Below are 22,106 nucleotides of genomic sequence, written 5' to 3'. Positions count from 1 at the left end.
CTTTGTTATTATTATTATTACTACTATTTTATAACAGCCTATACGCTATATATAATATAGTAATAGAGATATTATTATTTATGTATTTATTTGCAATGTCAAAATTCAGTTTACAAAATAAGTGATTATTGGTTATTGGCATTTTGATACAGCAAAATTAATTTAGAACAAGAATGTATAGAAATAAAACCTGTAAAGTACAAAAATATTCATTCAACTTCATTCAATAAACTTATCAGACAACAAAATAAATTTCAGCAGTCTAGATGCTTTGTGCGTTTTTATAGTTAAGTGGACCATCTTAAGTGTTGTCTTTGCAAATATACTATTACTAAATTAGTCATCTGCAGTTAATTTGGTCAAGTACTTTTCAATTAATCAGTTTTTCTATGCAGTGCAGAAATCAATTTATCTTAGATTCTAGCATTAAACAGTTACATGATTTTATAATTTAGTAGATCCCAGCTGTCCATTTATGCATGTGCCAAACTAAACTATAATATATAGAGATCATTAAGAATCGGAAAGCACCAGATCTTCAAAGAGGCGAGGCTCTTCTTCCTGAAGAATCTCAACGAATTTAACTTTTGCAATCACACCACTTGAATGCACTGTGTCACAGATCTTTCTCACACTATCCTGACTGGTTAAATTAGTATCTGTGATTTTAGAATATACTTCCCCATGAATTATTCCCTGCTCACACAGTTTATCTGCAATGCTCTTCACATTTTTAACCCTTTGAATGAGAGCTGATCTGTGTTTATCAAAAAACTGAGCTTTCTCAATCTCAGAATTTAGTTTCAGCTCATCTTGGACTTGCCTTTGATTTAACTGTGCAAATTTGGCTTTCCATATTGTGGCAGTCCACACAGATTTCTTGTCCTCTTCTCTGATAAGCTTCATCTGTACATCACCATCCTGATGTTGCATGATCTCAAAGAAGTTTGGGTCGATATCTGTTCTAAATGAAATCCCCTCTACAGGATGAACAGAAGCACCAGGAACCTCAAGAAGGTGCGGCGTTTTCATCTGAAATGGTCTGTTAGGTCTGGGATGGCTGATCAGATGACTTGATTTTTCATTCTGCTCAACTTTCTCTTTTGAACAAGTGTCATTCACTGGAAAAAAGTAGATGTGAAGAATGAGAGGATCTTTACAGCACATGTAGAGAAGAAGGTTACAGTGTTCTTCCCACTGTGTGAACCAGCTTATAATTAGAGTTGTAAGAGAGAAGGATGGTTGGAGTATTTTGGCATGATAACGGGTCAACTCTACAGATTGTAAAGATATTCCTTCATCTCTTTTGCTGAGGAGCTTCACAGCATCTTTGAGAGAGGGGTCAGACTCTGCTAAACAGGCGTAATGAGGCAGATGGGCCTCCTCCAGTTTCCCTGAGATCACGGTCACATCGATCACTGGACCAATTCGCTCACACTGAAGCCTCTCCAGCTCTTCACTGAGGAAACGTCCATCCACTGCACGATACTGGAGAGTGACGTCACCAGCACAGACCCATCGCATTCTGGTCCTGCTGCACTCGAATCGACCCGCCTGAGTGCTGATCCTGAACTTTGACCCTCCTTCATCTGTACAGACTGACGGCTCCACCTGAACCCACTGATCACAGTCGACAATGCGAACACAAGACTGACAGTGAAGATTCATTTCAGAAGGATCAGGCGCAGAGATGTTCAGCCTAGAGAACAGAGATGATAATGATAAATGAGATAAAATGTATAAAAGAGAAAAAAAATTGTATTAAATTTTACTGCACTTTCTCCTTTAAAAGATGGAGGAAACCAAATAAATAAAGGTACAAGAGATATGAAATAATGATAAGAAAAGGAAACTGTTTTTCACTTGTATTGATAGTATTTCAAAATCAATTATTGGAGACTAAATGGGACTTGAGGGAGATTATGGTTTATTTTACAAAAAAATTTAAATAAATATTTTATTCTTATTCTATGGGTTTTTATTGTTTTGGTTGTTTTATTAATTAAAGTCCCATGTAGTCAATAATTTTATCCCTTAAAGCTTTGTTCACCAAATCTTTGTTCACCAAAATGACATTTAAAAAAAAAAAATCCCTGTGAAAATAATTTCTTCATGCCTTAAATTAGCTTGAATGTAACTACACCCTTGGTTCATTTAGTATACGCAGATCCATTTGCAAATTGTTCCTGCCTCCACTCACTCACACCAGCTCAGAGATCCACTCGATGTATCAGAATGGTAATGTGTTTTATGTGTCGCTCTCTACAACGTCGGACACATAGCGCTAATTGATATGATTAGCCTTTGACTTGACCGTTATCAAACAGATAATAATTTGTTGCTTCACTTACTTGGGTGCTGGGGTCTTCACTTTCTTGGGTCCTCGGGTCTTCCCTTTCTTGGGTGCTGGGATCTTCACTTTTTTGTTCATGATGGCAATATTGTTCATGTAAGTACACAAATTATATTTAAGTGGTGTCCACACAAATACATACACTTTGTATATATAAAATTAAATAACAATAGATTAATTTTTTATCAAGATAAATTATGACAACAAAATTAATGTACTAAACAAAATACTGTTTATACATTACACTATACATTATATAAGCTTATGTACAGTTCCGTTGGGTAATTACGTTGGGTATTACGTTACCAAGCATAGTCCAAACTATCTTTTATCCCCCAAGCAATTACATTTTTAAATTCTTCTTCTGGTGTTAATTGATGGTCAGCTGGTCTGGTTATTTAAATTAGATTTATTTGTATTAAAGTATTGTTTATGCCAACTGTGATTGTTTTTTACATGTCTATGTGAGTATGCTGCAAACTTACTTTCCCTGCAGGGATAAATAAACTGATTACTATAACTATAAAAGCAAGCATTCATGTTGTACATATTAAGGTATTATGAATGTAAATATGAATACTGTTGGACTTATACAATGTGATAACTGTCAAGTAAAAACAAGTCAACAAATATATAGCTTAAGACAGAACCATAAATGGAGTCTAATAATGGTTTCCTTGTTCTCTAGCCTTTCAAAAAATTCAGATGTTTGAATATTGTTCCCAAAGGTAATTGATTTCCATCTGTAAGCATTGAAAGTTGATAGAGAAGCAAGAGTACAGCTGTAACATCTTTTGCTTTTTGCTGTACTACTATACAAATCCTACATACGATTATTTTCCCTGATGAGATGCGTTTATCTGTCCACAATAAAAATGTTGTTCCCATGTAACACTAGCCCAAGACGGGTAACACTCATTTTTAATGTGCTAAATAAGATATTAGGCCTACCTCCAGAAACATTTTACACTGATTGTTTTCAAATATTTTTAAAGTATGCATATTTATCAGTTTAGTTTTTTTTTTTACTTTATACTCTTAATCATTTTCACAATTGTGGTAGACATAATTGGTTCCACTACCAGTACAGTCAACATGGGACTGTATATATTATCACATGTTTTCTCATCATGCTAGCAAAAAGACATCCTGTATCAGTAATTACAACTGGCACAATTTAACAATTTATGGGGAAGAAGAAAATGTCTCTACCAATAAAAAGGTAAACTCACTTTTCCATGGTACTGGTGATTCAGGATCAGAAAGTTTGTGTTTTTTCAGCCGATTATTGATTTTGTTGGCTTCAGATTTTATTGATTCAATCAGCTTTCTCATTTCATCCTGGCTGTTTTCTTCAGCTTTGATCTCATCATATTTTTCTCCATGTAACATACCCTCCTTTATTAACTCATCTGCTATTGGCATCACTGAAGTAACCCGTTGAATAAGCGCTGCAGAGTTATCATCCACAGACTTGGCCTCTGGGGACAAATGAATAAAATGTACACTGCAACCTTTGCTGACATTGTTTAAACGTGTTTAATGAAAATTACAGTAACGGTTAATGTTAATATTAATAATAAAAAGTAAAACACCGTGTTACTGTATACATATAGAATTCTAAACATACAGTGGATAATCTATAAAATATGACAGATCACAAAAATACCCAGGACATGTACAGGACAGCTGCCCTCTCCCACACTGGCTCTTCTATTTAAATCTCTTTTATGCAAATACTCTTTTGTTCAGATCAGCCACCTCAGGACTAATAGAACTAAGCATTAGAGGGAAGTATCTTATGTTTAGTGACACATACTTATTTTAGTAAATTGGAGGAACATCCAGCATCTGAGACTGGTGTCTACATGTTGATGTTTCCAAATATTCTTCCCCATAACAAATAAAAATACCTTGTTTTCTTCAGCAATCCTAAAGCATTATTGATAAGCACTTCCATTAGCCAATAGTTTTTGTTTGTTTGTTGTCAAATTTCTTTTTTTTAAAAAAACAAACAAACCATTTGTTAATTTACATACACATTTAGTTTCTCTAAATAGATAGATACCTTTGCATCTCTCCCGCTGCTCTCCTTCAAGGTTGCTCTCGCTCATTTTTGTGGATAACCCCAAAAAAAACACGAATTCAGATGATAATCTAGGGCTAGGCTATTGAAATATTTTAATTTGTAAACCTGTCGAGACCGCTTCAAAGTTTCGTTGTTCATTGGCACGGAAATGAAGTGGGATTTAGTCTAATAAAACGAAAGTAATGTGTTCAAGGTAAAAGACAATATGATTGGTCCATGTAACGAACCACGTAACTGAACCTCTAAATAAGATATTAGGCCTACATCCAGAAACATTTTACACTGTTTTCAAATATTTTTAACCCCTTGCCCAGCAGGTATCACTGGTGATCCCAAATTTTTGTTGTTCAAAATTCATTACTCGTCAAATCATCACACTCTTACTTGATCTGGACAAACTCAGCATCATAAGGAAGGTTTAAGACTCCAGCTTCGATATTTGACCACTGTTTATGATTTAAGTGGTTTGCAGTGACATTAATTTCTTAATTTATGCCAGGAGTGCAAAATAATTCATCTGTAACGATCGTTATTTTGAATAGAAATTATCACTCACAAAACATTCATTCTCGTCTTCTCCGGTTTATTTGTGGTCAAATACATATATAATAAACAGCATCCGCCAGGGTTATTAGTCCAATAGTGCGCATATTTGGAGAAAAATGATTAATTATCACATGTTAGTAAGATATTTTGATCATACAGAATAAAAATTCTATTCATTTTCCACTGAATTATGCGATCTTTAGAGCTCAAACAGCGCACAGAGCGAGATGTGTTTCTCCTCTTCCTGATTTGCGTCATACTTGACCTCAAATCTTTATTATTCGCTGTACCAGCTGTCAATCATCTTCACGTGATTCAACGTGACCTCTTCTGCATGACGCGTATGTTTACACTTCCTGATTCTGCACATCCATGATAACAAAGCGAAAGTGACATCTCTTCACCTGAAACAAGTAACTAATAAATGCACGATACGAAGTATTTGTTTTGTGGGTGATTTTCGTGCGATTTGGGGTTTTCATATGAATAAAGAATGTTTACAGAATGCATATGCTAGGTAATGATAGCCCATAGCTTCATCTAAAATGCTAAATATAACATATTTCAAAATCTTTTTATGACTTGAAACAATTTTAAACCGCGACCGGAATATGATACAAATACTCGATGGTGTTTAAAAGTGAGCTTTAAAGAAAAGTGTAATATTAATAATAAATTAAATTGTGTCATGTAGCTTGAGGCTACCTGTTGTGCTAATGCACCTGCTGCAGGAGCTTTCAGTTCCATACAATCATTTTTTAAAAATAATTCGCATTTAAAAGTTCCAATAATAGTTTTGTATTGTTTGTTTTCTAACAAGACTTAAGGATTAATCATGTATTCACGATTTACATAGCTATCGATGGCCAAGCATTATGCCAGAAGAAAGGCTGTAATGGCTGAATTCAAACAAAAGAATAAGGATAAAAGAATAATGAAGATTAAGTTTCATGCCAGCAAAGGTGTGAGGTTGGTCGATTTAAATGAAAAGAACATGAATGGGCCAGTTCTCCTGCCAGACATTAGTCAGAGACTGTAAATTGGCGTTTAGAGGGCAATAAACTATTTGATGAGAAACTTGTAGCCTTCTAAAAAAAATTCTCTGAAATCCTCCCCTGACATGGTCTCACAATAGGCTTCATAAAATGCATAATTTTAGAGATAACATACTCAGATTTGAAATGAAGCATGACCACAGTTGTGGCTACACTTTAGTTGTGGTTATAAGTTGCTATACTAAATTCAAATAATATTTTTATACATTTAATAAATACAGTCTGTTTAATTTTGAGTCTTGAACTATAAACTCTCAAGGGTTGACTTTCTAAATATATGTGTGTTATGTGTCTATTCAGAATGACTTATGAGCAGCAACCTTTTTATTTTGGGTATGTCATGTATGCAGCACTTGCCAAAATTGGGGGTGATGAGCAAGGAGTATGCATATTTATCAGTTTTTTTTTTTTTTTTAAACTTTATACTCTTAATCATTTTCACAATTGTGGTAGATATAATTGGTTTAATTACCAGTACAGTCAACATGGGACTGTATATATTATCACATGTTTTCTCATCATGCTAGCAAAAAGACATCCTGTATCAGTAATTACAACTGGCACAATTTAACAATTTATTCAAAAATAAAAGTGGAGGAAGAAAATGTCTCTACCAATAAAAAGGTAAACTCACTTTTACATGGTACTGGTGATTCAGGATCAGAAAGATTGCGTTTTCCTGTTAAAATCAACCACAGTACAGGTCATAGATTACACCTGTAGCTGAATGTTGAGCTCATGAATCTCTTTCATAAATGACAATTGTTCTCTTACCCAGGTCTTCGAAGAGTTGTGGTTGATGCTTTTTCAGCCGATTATTGATTTTGTCGACTTCAGATTTTATTGATTCAAACAGCTTTCTCATTTCATCCTGGCTGTTTTCTTCAGCTTTGATCTCATCATATTTTTCTCCATGTAACATACCCTCCTTTATTAACTCATCTGCTATTGGCATCACTGAAGTAACCCGTTGAATAAGCGCTGCAGAGTTATCATCCACAGACTTGGCCTCTGGGGACAAATGAATAAAATGTATAACACTGCAACCTTTGCTGACATTGTTTTTACGTGTTTAATGAAAATTACAGTAACGGTTAATGTTAATATTAATAATAAAATGTAAAACACCGTGTTACTGTATACATATAGAATTCTAAACATACAGTGGATAATCTATAAAATATGACAGATCACAAAAATACCCAGGACATGTACAGGACAGCTGCCCTCTCCCACACTGGCTCTTCTATTTAAATCTCTTTTATGCAAATACTCTTTTGTTCAGATCAGCCACCTCAGGACTAATAGAACTAAGCATTAGAGGGAAGTATCTTATGTTTAGTGACACATAATTATTTTAGTAAATTGGAGGAACATCCAGCATCTGAGACTGGTGTCTACATGTTGATGTTTCCAAATATTCTTCCCCATAACAAATAAAAATACCTTGTTTTCTACAGCAATCCTAAAGCATTATTGATAAACACTTCCCTTAGCCAATAGTTTTTGTTTGTTTGTTGTCAAATTTCTTTAATTTACATACAAATTTAGTTCCCTTTCGAAAGGGAACGAGACACTACGTCATGTGACGCTTTGGGGAACGCCTCAGGCGTGACAGGTGTCTGAAATCAATATCAACTCACGGCAATCATGTTGACCGGTGACAGCCCGTGAATCATTAGCGTGAATGATTAACGCGCGACCTGGATGTATATAAGGGTGCCTTGCAAACATCTTTTCGTCTTCAGTGACTGTTTTGTCTGGTTTAACGTCTAGCGAGTTAACGGCAATTGAGAGAAAATGAACCACACATCTAAGGTAAAGAATTTCATTAAATGTGTCGACCCGTGCCCAAGGTTTTTGTCGCCGGGTGACACACATGAAATGTGTGTTTTCTGTCTGGGTGAAGAGCACGCACCGGATGTTCTCGAGGGAGCGTCCTGTGCAAACTGTGAGGGTTTCTCTATGAGAACGCTCCGCTCTCGTCTGGCTCTCTTCTTGAGGGAAGAGAGCTCAGCATCTGGACCTTGTGGTTCGAGTCCCGCTCGTGCCGAGGCAGAGCGGCGACTCGCTTCATGGGGCTCCCAGATGGAGCTCGTTGACAGTCTCAAGAGGTGTGTAAACCTCTCAGACGCGTCATCGACTGGCGAGAGCGAGCTGCAGGTGGATGACGGAGATGATTCTCCTACTGGTACTGCAGCAAGTGCTCTTCAGGACGGGCAAGAGATGGCTGATGAGGATGAATTAGATCCAGAGCCTCGTCAGCCATCCTGCCCCGTGTATGCTGAGCTGGTGGACATTATGAGGCGCGCCGCCGACAAACTTCAGTTGCCATGGCAGCGCGCTCGGGGAGAGATTGCTTGCGGCAGGCTTGACGATCGATTTCTCCCTGAACATAGGCCACCAGCTCAGGTGAGCCTTCCCTTCCTTCCTGATCTCCACACTGAGATCGAGAGGGCTTGGAAGAACCCATACTCTGCCCGTATTCACCGACATCAGCGGGGTAATTTCGCTGATGTTGAGGGGATCGGGGAGCATGGGTATGTGTCGATACCGCCGATTGACGAGACGTTTGCGAATCTCGTGTCTGGCCGGGTACCGACACTAAAAGCTCCAACCCTGCCATCCAAACCGCTCAAAGTAACAGCTCGTTTGACTGGTATAGCATACACGGCACCAGGTCAGGCCGGCGCTGCTCTCCATACCATGGCAGTGCTGCAAGCATACCAGGCTGACCTGCTGCGGGATCTCGACCAGGGGGCGGGGCTGTCCCCTGAGGCGGTTGCTGAGCTGCGCTGAACCACAGATCTGTCTTTCCGGGCCACTAAACAGACTGCTGCTGCGATCGGTCGATCGATGGCGGCAATGGTGGCCACGGAGAGGCATCTGTGGCTTAACATGGCTGATATCGGGGAGAAAGAAAAATCCTTTCTCCTCGATTCACCAGTTTCACCATCTAAACTTTTTGGCACCTCCGTGGAGGCGGTGGTTTGAACGTTTAGAGAGGTGAAGGCGCGCTCAGATGCTTTTAAAACATGTATACCGCTGAGATCCGGGTCCAACCCCAGGCAGGTGACACATTTAACCCCTGGTCCCTCTCAGTCCGAGGACCGTAGACAGGTCCTCCAGTGTCGCCTCTCGTGCGCCCCCCTCTTAGGGAGGTCATCCAGCGCAAACACGCACAGTTTAAGTAAGGGTTGATCTCCCTGGAGGGCCTTTCTACCACCCCTTTCTCTCTTCTTGACTCCCCAGGCGTTCTTGCTACACCAGGCCTAGGGCTGGGCCCATGATGAGAACTATGTTCTGATGGCCCACCTTAGCTTGGTTAGTGTGAGCGCCTCTTTTAGGCATGTAAAAGTGGTGGAACCCAGGTTTATTGTGAACTTCAGGTGAAGTCTTCACTCCGCATGCCGCAGTTGAGTTGATTGGTCTTTTAAGGATATCTGTGTGTACAACTAACACTGACATTTATTTCTCTACAGACCTCGTTCCCTGTATAGACCTAGGGGGTCGTACTTGCAAGGAGGAATAAGGTAAAGTAAGTTTTGGACTTCAGGGCCCTGAAGCCGGCCCCTGTTAGGTGGCTAGAACAATTAGGAAGAAGCTAAAGAAAAATTTGGCTTCCTTCATGAGTATGTGATGGCCTTCTTGTCATAACATCTTCAGAGAACTATGCGAGGTGTGCCACAGCTCATTCCTGTGAATAGCCTTTCGGGCTGTTAGCCACCCAGGGGTAGAGTAGTTGGTCTTACTTAAATAAAAAAATAAAAAATTTAAAAAAGAGAAAAAAAGGGGATTTTTTTTTAAATTATAGACTGACGCTAGTGCTTCAGATAGGTCTTATGTCCAACCTATCAGTTCGTTGACATTGGTATCCTGAGTATATCGCTCCCCTGAACTCTGTAAAAGAGCGAGTTTCAGTAGGTTGAGTGGTTTTGCAGCCCCCAACAAATTAGGCTGTGGCCCCTCTGAGCCCTCAGGTAGATCTATGCTTGTAGGCTAGCCCTCACCCGGGCCGCCTCTGTAGCTGGCCTAGGCTTTGCTAGGGATAGATGGAGGCGTTCTGCTAAGCATAGCTGCCGCATTCCTATGTGTTTTTGGCTTCCTCCCCTAGATTTCAACCTCCTCTCATAAATGTAGTTGTTGGCCAATGCCCGCCCCTTTCACTGCATTCAGGGGTGATAGAGTAATGCAGGGTGGTAGTTGAGGTATGATCCTTCGGGCAGGGTTAGGCCATCTTTCGCTCTGCGATGTGATAGTTTGCCAGACCCTGCCGAACAGAGCTAACTTATGATTGGGCCTCTAGAGCTGGCTCCACTCAGCCCGTTGAGCTAAACCGCTCAAACGATGGGTGGAAGTTGGTTGGCTTGCAAGCAAGCCCCCGCTCCCCTAGGCTGGGCGCAGGATAAATCCCTGTCACCCTTTAGAGCCACATGCAGGCCCGCTCCCTGTATAAATTTTCAGGGGCATATGGTTGTTACTCCCCCATTAACTCAGGGTAGTTTTGAGTACTCCTTTCTCAGCTCTGCATCTATCTACCTCACACCACGATGGCTTCGGTTGAGCGGGGAGTTCCAAACTCATTTCATTCGGGATTTTGAATTCCGCTCCATTGAAGCCAGAGCATTGCCATGAGCTGACGCCCATGCATATAGTAGGTAGGCCCTTAATGGGGCCTCCACTAGGCAGAGTGGCGTATGTTGTACTCCCCTGCTATAAGGGTATTGCATTTTGATGAGTACACTGCCTTTGGCAATGTGATTAGGTACCAGAATGCTGTAAGCGCTGTAGTAACAGCTTTCTGCCACGAAGGCTGCATGGTTAGGTAGTAGGCCCCAGCAGCCCTCTTTGACCGGGTAGACCCCAATAGGGCTCTTAGGCTAGCTCACCTTTGGTGGTTGGCCTTGGTAGTTCGGGCAGTAGGCTCACTGATGGTTAGTAGGTCTTAACAGGCCTACTCTAAGGTGGGTCCCAAAATTGTGGAACATACACTAGGACAAAACTATAGGAACGTTTTTTTTTTTTTAAATAGTATGTAAAAAAAAAATTCTTTAAATAGAAAATTGGCAATTTCATTGTTACCTATTTAGTATTTTTTGTACGAAAGCTACTTTCTGTATTGTTTAGTTTTCACATCAATATACTGTAAACCGATCTGTTATACGTACGTTACTGCCCTGCAATACAATGCCAGTCACAAAAAGTTACATTTTGACTCTCTGCAGATGTTTATTCACTTTTTTTGTATAAGCTGTTTTTGATTGTGGTATACAGCAAACATTTCAAGTTAAAACTCTTTATTATTTAGTTGTGTATAAGAGCGGCTTTGTATGTTATAATTATTCAGAATATGCATAAGTCCACAAGCATTATGTTTGTATGAGAGCTGCTGGTACATCATTCTATATTTTTGAACGAAAACTGTTTGTGATTTTGCTACAGCAAAATGTTTTTTTTGTCTGAAGGATTATATTGCTCATTGGAAATAACAAGAGGATGTTGGTTAGAAGTCTATTATTAAAGGGGTCATGACATGTTTTTTTCTTTTCTTTTATTGTGTTCCCTTAGGTGCAATTATAGTATTACTATCGTTTTTTTGGACAAAAAACGTTTAAAATTGAGTGATTTATGACCTTTTCCCATCCTGTTTTTCATGCTCTGATTCAAACAGTCTGTTTTGGGGGTGTTTCCCCTTTAAGAGTTCAGTGTTAACACGCACTGTTATGATTGGATAATGTCAGTGCCTATGCATCAATTGTTAACGCCCCCTTTTCAAAACGTGCGGATTTGCGGAGCTGTGTTTACCGTTACCATAGTAACGGGAGATGCGTGCGTGGCGATGGCGATTGCAATGATGTTTGAGTCGGAATCAGAGGAAATGAACCATCAACACAACTAAGAATGCATCTGCCCGTCCACATAGAAAGTGTGAAACTATTTTGTCAGTTTAACAGCCTACATCTTTTAATAGCCTACGGGGCATGAACATGACGGTTATAAAACAATAAGTAGGCTAAAAAACACGGTGATTATTCATAATGAATTAAACTGCAATTAACGTTTTAAAAAAGTTTTAAGTTTTAAATAGCCTACATTACTTACAGTTTGCGTCGTCGTTGTGTAGCCCAGAATAGTCCACACGGCCTTATCTTGTACAAAAGTTTTCTGGCAAAGCCAGCATCAAACTGCGATTGTTCTCAACTGTCACTCATCCTTGAAATGTGGAGAACACACGCTTATATTAACACTGCCGTGACTGGGACGTCCGCGAAAAATAAACTGCATCCATCTTCCCCTGACGTCTGGATCTTACAGCAGCGTATATTATTCAAACATGTTGTTTGTCCACAGCCAGGAACAGCACATCTGGGTGTCGTGACATCGCAATCTTCTTGTAAATAGACCCACTCGCTGCACGTCGACTGAACACATGTGAAGCGCGTGACAGATGCGATGATGAAATGAGGTAGTTATCTTGCGCTTGAAGCGTAGTTGTCTACGCTGGAGGCGGTCATATGCAAACGACTGCTACGTCACTTCGTACCGTGACGTCACTTCATACCATGGATCCAGAACGAGCTGTATTCAGAGCTTGATTAAATAAATGATTTGTTTATAGTGGGGAGGACCTCTTAAGCTATGAAACTTGCAGGACGTTTTAATGGTACAAAGACCTCTTATATGCCAAAAGATCAAGGCAAATTTGGTTTCTCATGTCATGACCCCTTTAAATGCTAGAGATTCAGAATATGCTGAAGTTTGTATTAATTTACTACAAGTATGCTGCTAGTACAGGCACACATTTATTTTCCTGTTGGTTCTTTGCAATGTTCAAATCACTTCCATTTGTTTTATTAATAAAATTAATATAGGAAGATGGAAGTAAGTTCATTATGAGTCATCATAAATACTTTGCTTTAAAAGTGGCAAGTAAGTAAAAAAAAAAAAAAAATTGTTAATCATCGATAATCGTTACCCTCTGAATCGTAATCGAATCGAATCGTGAGTTGCCTAGAGATTCCCACCCCTATCAGCTAGTAGGCCTCACCAGGCCTCCCTGAAGTTGAGCTCCCACATGTCTTGGCTGTCAGGTAGTAGGCCTCACCAGGCCTCCCTGGAGGTGTGCTTCCACATATTGTGGTTATCAGGTAGTAGGACTCACTAGGCCTCCCTGGAGGTGAGCTCCCTCATACTGTGCGTTTCCACTTAGCATGGTTTTTCAGGTAGTAGGCCTCTCCAGGCCTCTCTGAAAGTGAGCTCCCACGTTTTGTGGTTGTCAGGTAGTAGGCCTCACCAGACCTCCCTGGAGTTGAGTTCCAACTTACTTTGAGTTTCCACTTAAGGTGGTTATCTGGTAACAGGTAGTAGGCCTCTCTGTAGGTTACCTCCCACATATTGTGATTGTCAGGTAGTAGGCCTCTCCAGGTCTCCCTGAGAGTAGTTTCACAGTGGTGCTGGGTTTTGTAAGCTAGTGGCCGCTTACTATCAGTTTAGCAGTCCTTATCAGACAGCTACCGAAGGTGAGCTTGCACCCTGGCTTGACTCAAGTTTTTATTCTCTGCTACGGGTTCCCTCCTGGAACCTCTTTATCCTGCTACAGCCTGGTTGCCTACCAGGTAGATCTTATGCTCCCCTCCCTGAGGGTCAATATGATTATGTGGTCTCCTGAGTCTGGCCAGTCGGTCGTAGGCCTCTCATGAGGCCTCCCAGTTAGATCAGTCCTTAGGCCCTCACAGGCCTCCTCAGTGTTTTGAAACACAAACACTGGGTAGATCCGTGGATCGAGTAGAGAAATTCCCCTCGCTGGCAAGGGTTGTAAAGCACTATGCAGAGTCATACTCTCCAGGATATCCCGTCTCTGAGATCCGGGCCGAGTGGTTCACTGCCTGCTTCGAAGTCCTTCGAGTTGGATGCCTTACTTAAGGCAAGTGTCCAGAGGCTCTGTCTTCAGACAGACAAGAAGTGGCCAGACTGTAGTGTCTTATGTAGTGACACCAGGTTAGGCCTGCCTGGTGACATTTCAGGTGGCACGTTCCCCTGAATAAGTGACTGGCTGGGGTTCCCTCGGGTTCCCTAGCCACATTCCCTAGAAGGGACCCCTTCTAAGAAGTTGAAGTTGTGGTCCTAGGCCCTTGAGCAGGCCCAGGTAGACCTTTCACTAAACTATGTTTATGGAGGTTTTCTGTGGTATCATATAGCTTGGGCTATGACCGTAGGGAGTGCTGTCACTGACAGCCCAGTGTGACCTGAGGGTGAGTTGTTCTAGCGTTCATTTGAATTGCTGGTTCTGACAGTTGTCACTGCCATTGGGCATGCACTCCCCTTAACATGGCGGCGTGGGTATATCGTTCCCCAAAGCGTCATATGACGTAGTGTAGAGTTCCCTTTCGAAAGGGAACGTCTCAGGTTATGACTGTAACCTATGTTCCCTGAGAACAGGGAACGAGACACTACGTCTCCCTTCCATGCATCGGGGCCTGCCTGCCAGACAGTCACTTCAGACGAAAGGATATTGTCATGTTAGCAAGGCGCCCTTATATACATCCAGGTTGCGCGTTAATCATTCACGCTAATGATTCACGGGCTGTCGCCGGTCAACATGATTGCTGTGAGTTGATATTGATTTCAGACACCTGTCATGCCTGAGGCGTTCCCCAAAGCATCATATGACGTAGTGTCTCGTTCCTTGTTCTCAGGGAACATAGGTTACAGTCGTAACCTGAGACATTTCTCTAAATAGATCATCTCTCCCGCTGCTCTCCTTCAAGGTTGCTCTCGCTCATTTTTGTGGATAACCCCAAAAACACGAATTCAGATGATAATCTAGGGCTAGGCTGTTGAAATATTTTAATTTGTAAACCTGTCGAGACCATTTCACAGTTTCGTTGTTCAACGGCACGGAAATGAAGTGGGGTTTAGTCGAATAAAATGAAAGTAATGTATTCAAGGTAAAAGACAAGATGATTGGTCCATGTAACTGAACCTCTAAATAAGATATTAGGCCTACCTCCAGAAACATTTTACACTGATTGTTTTCAAATATTCTTAAAGTATGCATATTTATCAGTTTAGTTTTTTTTAAACTTTATACTCTTAATCATTTTCACAATTGTGGTAGATATAATTGGTTCCACTACCAGTACAGTCAACATGGGACTGTATATATTATCACATGTTTTCTCATCATGCTAACAAAAAGACATCCTGTATCAGTAATTACAACTGGCACAATTTAACAATTTATTCAAAAATAAAAGTGGAGGAAGAAAATGTCTCTACCAATAAAAAGGTAAACTCACTTTTACATGGTACTGGTGATTCAGGATCAGAAAGATTGCGTTTTCCTGTTAAAATCAACCACAGTACAGGTCATAGATTACACCTGTAGCTGAATGTTGAGCTCATGAACCTCTTTCATAAATGACAATTGTTCTCTTACCCAGGTCTTCGAAGAGTTGTGGTTGATGCTTTTTCAGCCGATTATTGATTTTGTCGGCTTCAGATTTTATTGATTCAAACAGCTTTCTCATTTCATCCTGGCTGTTTTCTTCAGCTTTGATCTCATCATATTTTTCTCCATGTAACATACCCTCCTTTATTAACTCATCTGCTATTGGCATCACTGAAGTAACCCGTTGAATAAGCGCTGCAGAGTTATCATCCACAGACTTGGCCTCTGGGGACAAATGAATAAAATGTATTACACTGCAACCTTTGCTGACATTGTTTTTACGTGTTTAATGAAAATTACAGTAACGGTTAATGTTAATATTAATAATAAAAAGTAAAACACTGTTACTGTATACATATAGAATTCTAAACATACAGTGGATAATCTATAAAATATGACAGATCACAAAAATACCCAGGACATGTACAGGACAGCTGCCCTCTCCCACACTGGCTCTTCTATTTAAATCTCTTTTATGCAAATACTCTTTTGTTCAGATCAGCCACCTCAGGACTAATAGAACTAAGCATTAGAGGGAAGTATCTTATGTTTAGTGACACATACTTATTTTAGTAAATTGGAGGAACATCCAGCATCTGAGACTGGTGTCTACATGTTGATGTTTCCAAATATTCTTCCCCATAACAAATAAAAATACCTTGTTTTCTACAGCAATCCTAAAGCATTATTGATAAACACTTCCCTTAGCCAATAGTTTTTGTTTGTTTGTTGTCAAATTTCTTTAAAAAAAACCCAAACAAACCATTTGTTAATTTACATACACATTTAGTTTCTCTAAATAGATAGATACTTTTACATCTCTCCCGCTGCTCTCCTTCAAGGTTGCTCTCGCTCATTTTTGTGGATAACCCCAAAAACACGAATTCAGATGATAATCTAGGGCTAGGCTATTGAAATATTTTAATTTGTAAACCTGTCGAGACCGCTTCAAAGTTTCGCTGTTCAACGGCACGGAAATGAAGTGGGGTTTAGTCGAATAAAACGAAAGTAATGTGTTCAAGGTAAAAGACAATATGATTGGTCCATGTAACTGAACCACGTAACTGAACCTCTAAATAAGATATTAGGCCTACATCCAGAAACATTTTACACTGTTTTCAAATATTTTTAAAGTATGCATATTTATCAGTTTAGTTCTTTTTTTAAACTTTATACTCTTAATCATTTTCACAATTGTGGTAGACATAATTGGTTCCACTACCAGTACAGTCAACATGGGACTGTATATATTATCACATGTTTTCTCATCATGCTAGCAAAAAGACATCCTGTATCAGTAATTACAACTGGCACAATTTAACAATTTATGGGGAGGAAGAAAATGTCTCTACCAATAAAAAGGTAAACTCACTTTTCCATGGTACTGGTGATTCAGGATCAGAAAGATTGCGTTTTCCTGTTAAAATCAACCACAGTACAGGTCATAGATTACACCTGTAGCTGAATGTTGAGCTCATGAATCTCTTTCATAAATGACAATTGTTCTCTTACCCAGGTCTTCGAAGAGTTGTGGTTGATGCTTTTTCAGCCGATTTTTGATTTTGTCGACTTCAGATTTTATTGATTCAAACAGCTTTCTCATTTCATCCTGGCTGTTTTCTTCAGCTTTGATCTCATCATATTTTTCTCCATGTAACATACCCTCCTTTATTAACTCATCTGCTATTGGCATCACTGAAGTAACCCGTTGAATAAGCGCTGCAGAGTTATCATCCACAGACTTGGCCTCTGGGGACAAATGAATAAAATGTATAACACTGCAACCTTTGCTGACATTGTTTTTACGTGTTTAATGAAAATTACAGTAACGGTTAATGTTAATATTAATAATAAAATGTAAAACACAGTGTTATACATATAGAATTCTAAACATACAGTGGATAATCTATAAAATATGACTGATCACAAAAATACCCAGGACATGTACAGGACAGCTGCCCTCTCCCACACTGGCTCTTCTATTTAAATCTCTTTTATGCAAATACTCTTTTGTTCAGATCAGCCACCTCAGGACTAATAGAACTAAACATTAGAGGGAAGTATCTTATGTTTAGTGACACATAATTATTTTAGTAAATTGGAGGAACATCCAGCATCTGAGACTGGTGTCTACAGGTACATCAGCCATGTTGATGTTTCCAAATATTCTTCCCATAACAAATAAAAATACCTTGTTTTCTTCAGCAATCCTAAAGCATTATTGATAAGCACTTCCATTAGCCGATAGTTTTTGTTTGTTTGTTGTCAAATTTCTTTAAAAAACAAAACAAAAACAAACCATTTGTTAATTTACATACACATTTAGTTTCTCTAAATAGATAGATACCTTTGCATCTCTCCCGCTGCTCTCCTTCAAGGTTGCTCTCGCTCATTTTTGTGGATAACCCCAAAAACACGAATTCAGATGATAATCTAGGGCTAGGCTATTGAAATATTTTAATTTGTAAACCTGTCGAGACCGTTTCAAAGTTTCGTTGTTCAACGGCACGGAAATGAAGTGGAGTTTAGTCGAATAAAACGAAAGTAATGTGTTCAATGTAAAAGACAATATGATTGGTCCACGTGACTGAACCGCGGGAGTATGATGAGGTCTCTGCTCTGCGGAACAAAAAAAGGGGCCGTTTTCAAATGGGGATAGGTGTTTTTTAACCTCTTTACTTTATTTGCTCAAATCGAGAGCGAGATTCCCGGAAAAAATATTTGTGTGAATTTGCTAGCAACCTGTTGATCCAAGCAATGCAATCTAACTTACTCGCACTCACATTAACTATTAGGCAATTAGTGACTTACAATAAAAAGAATAGCAACAGTGAGAGTTGTAGCCTACAAAAATACAAGATTTATCATTATAATATAAATATAATTTAAAATTACGCCACATGTAAAGCGCACCGCTCGTCTGTTTACTACAGTTGTCTCTTTAAAGGGGTCCTAATGCCCTTTTATGAAGTCATGATTTTGTTTTTGGAGTGCACTAGAATAGTATTTCATTCTTGATTGTGTAAAAAAAACGCATTATTTTTCACATATTTTACATTGTTATTTTTTTTTTTTTTTAAAGAATCACAGACAAGTTGGCTACAGTGCAAAAAGTACAGTTCTGTACTATGTGAAACAGAGAATAACAGCAACTAAAAGAAAAAAATAACATAGGGTAAATAAGTGCTATATAATATTAGGGCAGTTACATAATTTTGAAAAGCTTAACATTTTTTATTGTTTTAATAAGCTTTTTGTTTTGTGATCTCATGTTTGAAAGGGTTTCAAAGTATAGGCTATGTGGGATTACAAAATTAATTTATGAGGGTTTCTTTTTTCTTATGAATATACAACTTAGAATAACCAACTGCGGGGGTTCAGGAGGAGGATGAAGAGCAGGTGAAGGGCAGACAGAAAGCATGAGGGACCAGGGTGGAGCAGAGCCATAGAGAGAAAGAGTTGCGACACTCTTTGATGTCGCCGCTATGGCTGTCACGTGGTTCATGTAAGCCCCAATAGTTCCAAAACATACGCTGGCTGTCATGTTCTTCTATGTGACAGACAGCAGCGATTGCATTATTGAACGGTAAATATAAAATAAAACACACACCCAAGTACTTTTTCAGCTGTTATTGCATTTTGTTAATGTCAGTTTTGCATTTGGAGAGGCAGTGTGACAACGTAGATAAGTTTTAGGCTATATTTTTGGAGGGAAAAGCTTCGTGTTCATGTTCGCATGGGTAGTAGTAGAAACTTTTCCATATCATTCATCTGATGATGGACGTCTCATATTTATTTTAGCACAACTGGGCTGTATTAGGCTATTAATTCCCGTGATTTTGCTTATAAATTCCGATTCAGCCATTAGCCTACCTTCGTGATCACGCAAAGAGGTCTGCCGTGGCGGTCCGTTCAGAATTCGCTTAGAAGCTAGCTCACTTCTTCTGATGAAAGTGGCCACCCCCAGACCACAACGTGAAACATGATCATGTTAAGACTAAGAATATAATTTTAAGATTAAGCCATACACATATTATCAAAACTATAACAGATTAAAAACGAATTTACGCTTTTATGTTTGGGTCTATAGGTAAGTGCAGAGTGAAGATTTTTTTGTAACTTCTGTTACAGCTATTGAGACATCAATTAAGCATGGCTGATACAAATGAAGGTTTTCAAATAAGATATTTTTTATTAAACAATGACAGACAACAAAAATGTGCGCTTGTGTGAGTGTGTGCCACCATCGCCAGCCGCCGTTCACCACCAGCAGCAGCAGCTGCTGTCACCATCGTCAGCTGCCGCCACCAGCAGCAGCCTTGGTTGACATGAGGCTGAAAAAAAAAGTGTTTATTTTGTTAAAAATTCTTGTTAAAAAAAATCTTCTTATGAAGAACAATCACTAAACTAGTGTGGCTATTACAATACAAAGTTTCCTCACAGTAAATGAGTATCTGAGATGGGCTCTGATACAAATTAAGTAGGCCTACAGCCAACACGTCACATAATGAAAAGTTAGTATATCCCAAAAAATTTAATTAAATAAAAGTTGCTATAAAGGTGGTAGCGATTCATTACCGAACTAATTAGATGCTACCGCTAGCTAACTAGCAAGCAGGCAATGCTAGAAAATTGGTTGAAACAACCAAGATAAAATATAAATAATTACGCTGTGCATATACAAATGAAGACTAGTATAAGCATCGCAAAGGGCCTCTGATACCATATTGACAGTTGACAATTCAAAAGAGGTCGATATTTCAGCAACTTACCTCTGGAACAACTCGATGCGCAGCAATGTAAGTGAATGGGGTCCAACGCCCAAATGACAGTGTTTGGAACTATTCCGATCTTCAAATGCCGGAAGTAGGCGGTTAAAAGCGCCGCCATTTTTTACAACGGAGGTCTATGGGAGTGTCGCAACTCTTTCTCTCTATGGCTCTGGGGTGGAGCAGGCTGTGCAGGCGGCCAGGGCGGAGACGACGGAGGGAGGAGCCATGGTGGAGGCAGGGCTGACAACTCCAGGAGGCCGACTGACGGGGGCGAAGCAGGTGGGAGAGGAGACCAGAGTGGAGCCGGAGAGCCAACGAGCCCAGGCGACGCAGAGGTTCTGGTGGGACATAGTGAAGCTGCTGGCTCCAGTTCAGACAATGATTCTGGCTCGGGACAGACTCAGGCTCGCGGACATAAGACTCATGCTTGGGGACAGAAGACTCAGGCTGGGCAGGACTGACGTGAAGCTCAGGCTCAGCAGGACTGACGTGAACAGTGCAGTCTCTGGCTCGGCAGGCATGACGTGAACAGTCTCTGGCTCAGCAGGCATGGCAGCGACCATGTTAGCTGAGGGCTCAAGCGGTGAGGCGAAGGCTATCTTCACCAAGTGCCCGGCTGGTAAGGCGGCCATCTTGGCCGGAGACGAGGGCTCAGGCGTGGCGGTTATGACGTGAAGAACAGGCTCAGGCTGGTCAGGCATGACGTGAGGAAGCTCCGGAAGGGTGGTCTCAGCGGGACGAGACTCTGGACGGGTGGTCTCGGCTGTACGAAACTCTGGACAGGTGGTCTTGGCGGGACGAGACTCTGGATGGGCGGTCTCGGCGGGACGAGAATCTGGACGGGCGGTCTCGGTGGGACGAGACTCTGGAAGGGTGCTGGCGAGATCCTCTTCTCCTAGGCAGACAATGAAGGGAGAGTTACAGCTCACCAGCACCCACTCCATAAAGGCAGCGAAGTTATCCTGCGGACCGTCTCCAGTCAACAGTTCTCTGCATAAGCCGTTCATGAGCTCACCTCGTAGAACGTGCAGAGGCAGTAGTCCGGGTAGTGTGTCAAATATGCAGTCTCGAGGAAGGTCCGTGTGTGGTCCTCCAATGTTTGTTCCCCGTGCTCTAAACACAACAGGAGGACAGCGGGGATATCCATATTGAAAAACTAAAACAAAAAATGAAACCAAAAGGCCAGGGACAACCTAACTTCTTAAGGTTGGTGATTCTGTCACGGTGCTGCGTGGGGCGAATTCAAATGAGTTCACAAAGACAAAGAGATCCAAACAATAGTGGTTTATTCCAGAAGATGAAGGTACACAAGGTAACAAGAACAGGTACACAAGAACCGGGAGACTTTATAAGGGAACTAATGAGGGAGAACGTAATCAGGGAGAACAGAAACAGGTGTGAATGGTTAACTAATCAAGATATACATTGAGGGCAAATGAACTGAACCAGACATGACAAAACTGAGAAAAGACATAAAAGTTCATAACCGTTACAATGTGTTAGAAAAAGTACATTCATCACAAACAGTATGCATATATCTACTAATGGCTGCATTTACAGGATAACATATAAATAATTTTGTAAATTATTACACAAACCATGTTCCCGTTCACCATCTCAGTCAGACAGCTGCCTTCTAAAAATCAGCATCCTTAGAAACACTTTGAACAACTTAGAATGTCAGTGGAGAAAAGTATAGTTCATCATAACATCGTAATATACATCATATACACAATTCACCTGCTAAATTGCTAAAAGATTTTTCATATCAACGGAAAAATATACTGGGATAACCTGGTTTCTCATGAGACTCCCTTGCTTCGCAGTTTCTTATTAGAAA

The 22,106-nt window shown here is 40.1% G+C and overlaps 1 protein-coding gene across 1 annotated transcript; it reads right to left on the bottom strand.

Moving 5' to 3' along the window:
- Nucleotides 1–65: 65 nt before the first annotated feature.
- On the bottom strand, nt 66–15,754 carry LOC307161525 (NACHT, LRR and PYD domains-containing protein 1 homolog). The gene is made up of 7 exons (XM_079876289.1): nt 15,483–15,754; nt 15,343–15,387; nt 6,818–7,054; nt 6,678–6,722; nt 3,586–3,834; nt 2,352–2,418; nt 66–1,699 (listed from the first exon to the last, which is right to left on the bottom strand). The coding sequence occupies exons 1-7, from the start codon at nt 15,661–15,663 to the stop codon at nt 514–516; spliced, it is 2,010 nt and encodes a 669-aa protein (XP_079732415.1). The 5' UTR covers nt 15,664–15,754; the 3' UTR covers nt 66–513.
- Nucleotides 15,755–22,106: the final 6,352 nt, after the last annotated feature.

Source organism: Squalius cephalus (genome assembly GCF_949319135.1).
Source record: "Squalius cephalus genome assembly, chromosome: 7".
Classification (NCBI taxonomy): domain Eukaryota; kingdom Metazoa; phylum Chordata; class Actinopteri; order Cypriniformes; family Leuciscidae; genus Squalius; species Squalius cephalus.
This window is presented reverse-complemented; position numbering and strand designations above follow the sequence as displayed.

Excerpts from the sequence above, each read along its gene's own strand:
- LOC307161525 (XM_079876289.1), bottom strand. The coding sequence starts at position 15,663 with ATGCCAATAGCAGATGAGTTAATAAAGGAGGGTATGTTACATGGAGAA. Across the intron at positions 7,055-15,342 it reads ATCACCAGTACCATGTAAAA|AGGCCAAGTCTGTGGATGAT; the intron begins GTGAGTTTACCT and ends ATTTGTCCCCAG. Across the intron at positions 3,835-6,677 it reads ATCACCAGTACCATGTAAAA|AGGCCAAGTCTGTGGATGAT; the intron begins GTGAGTTTACCT and ends ATTTGTCCCCAG.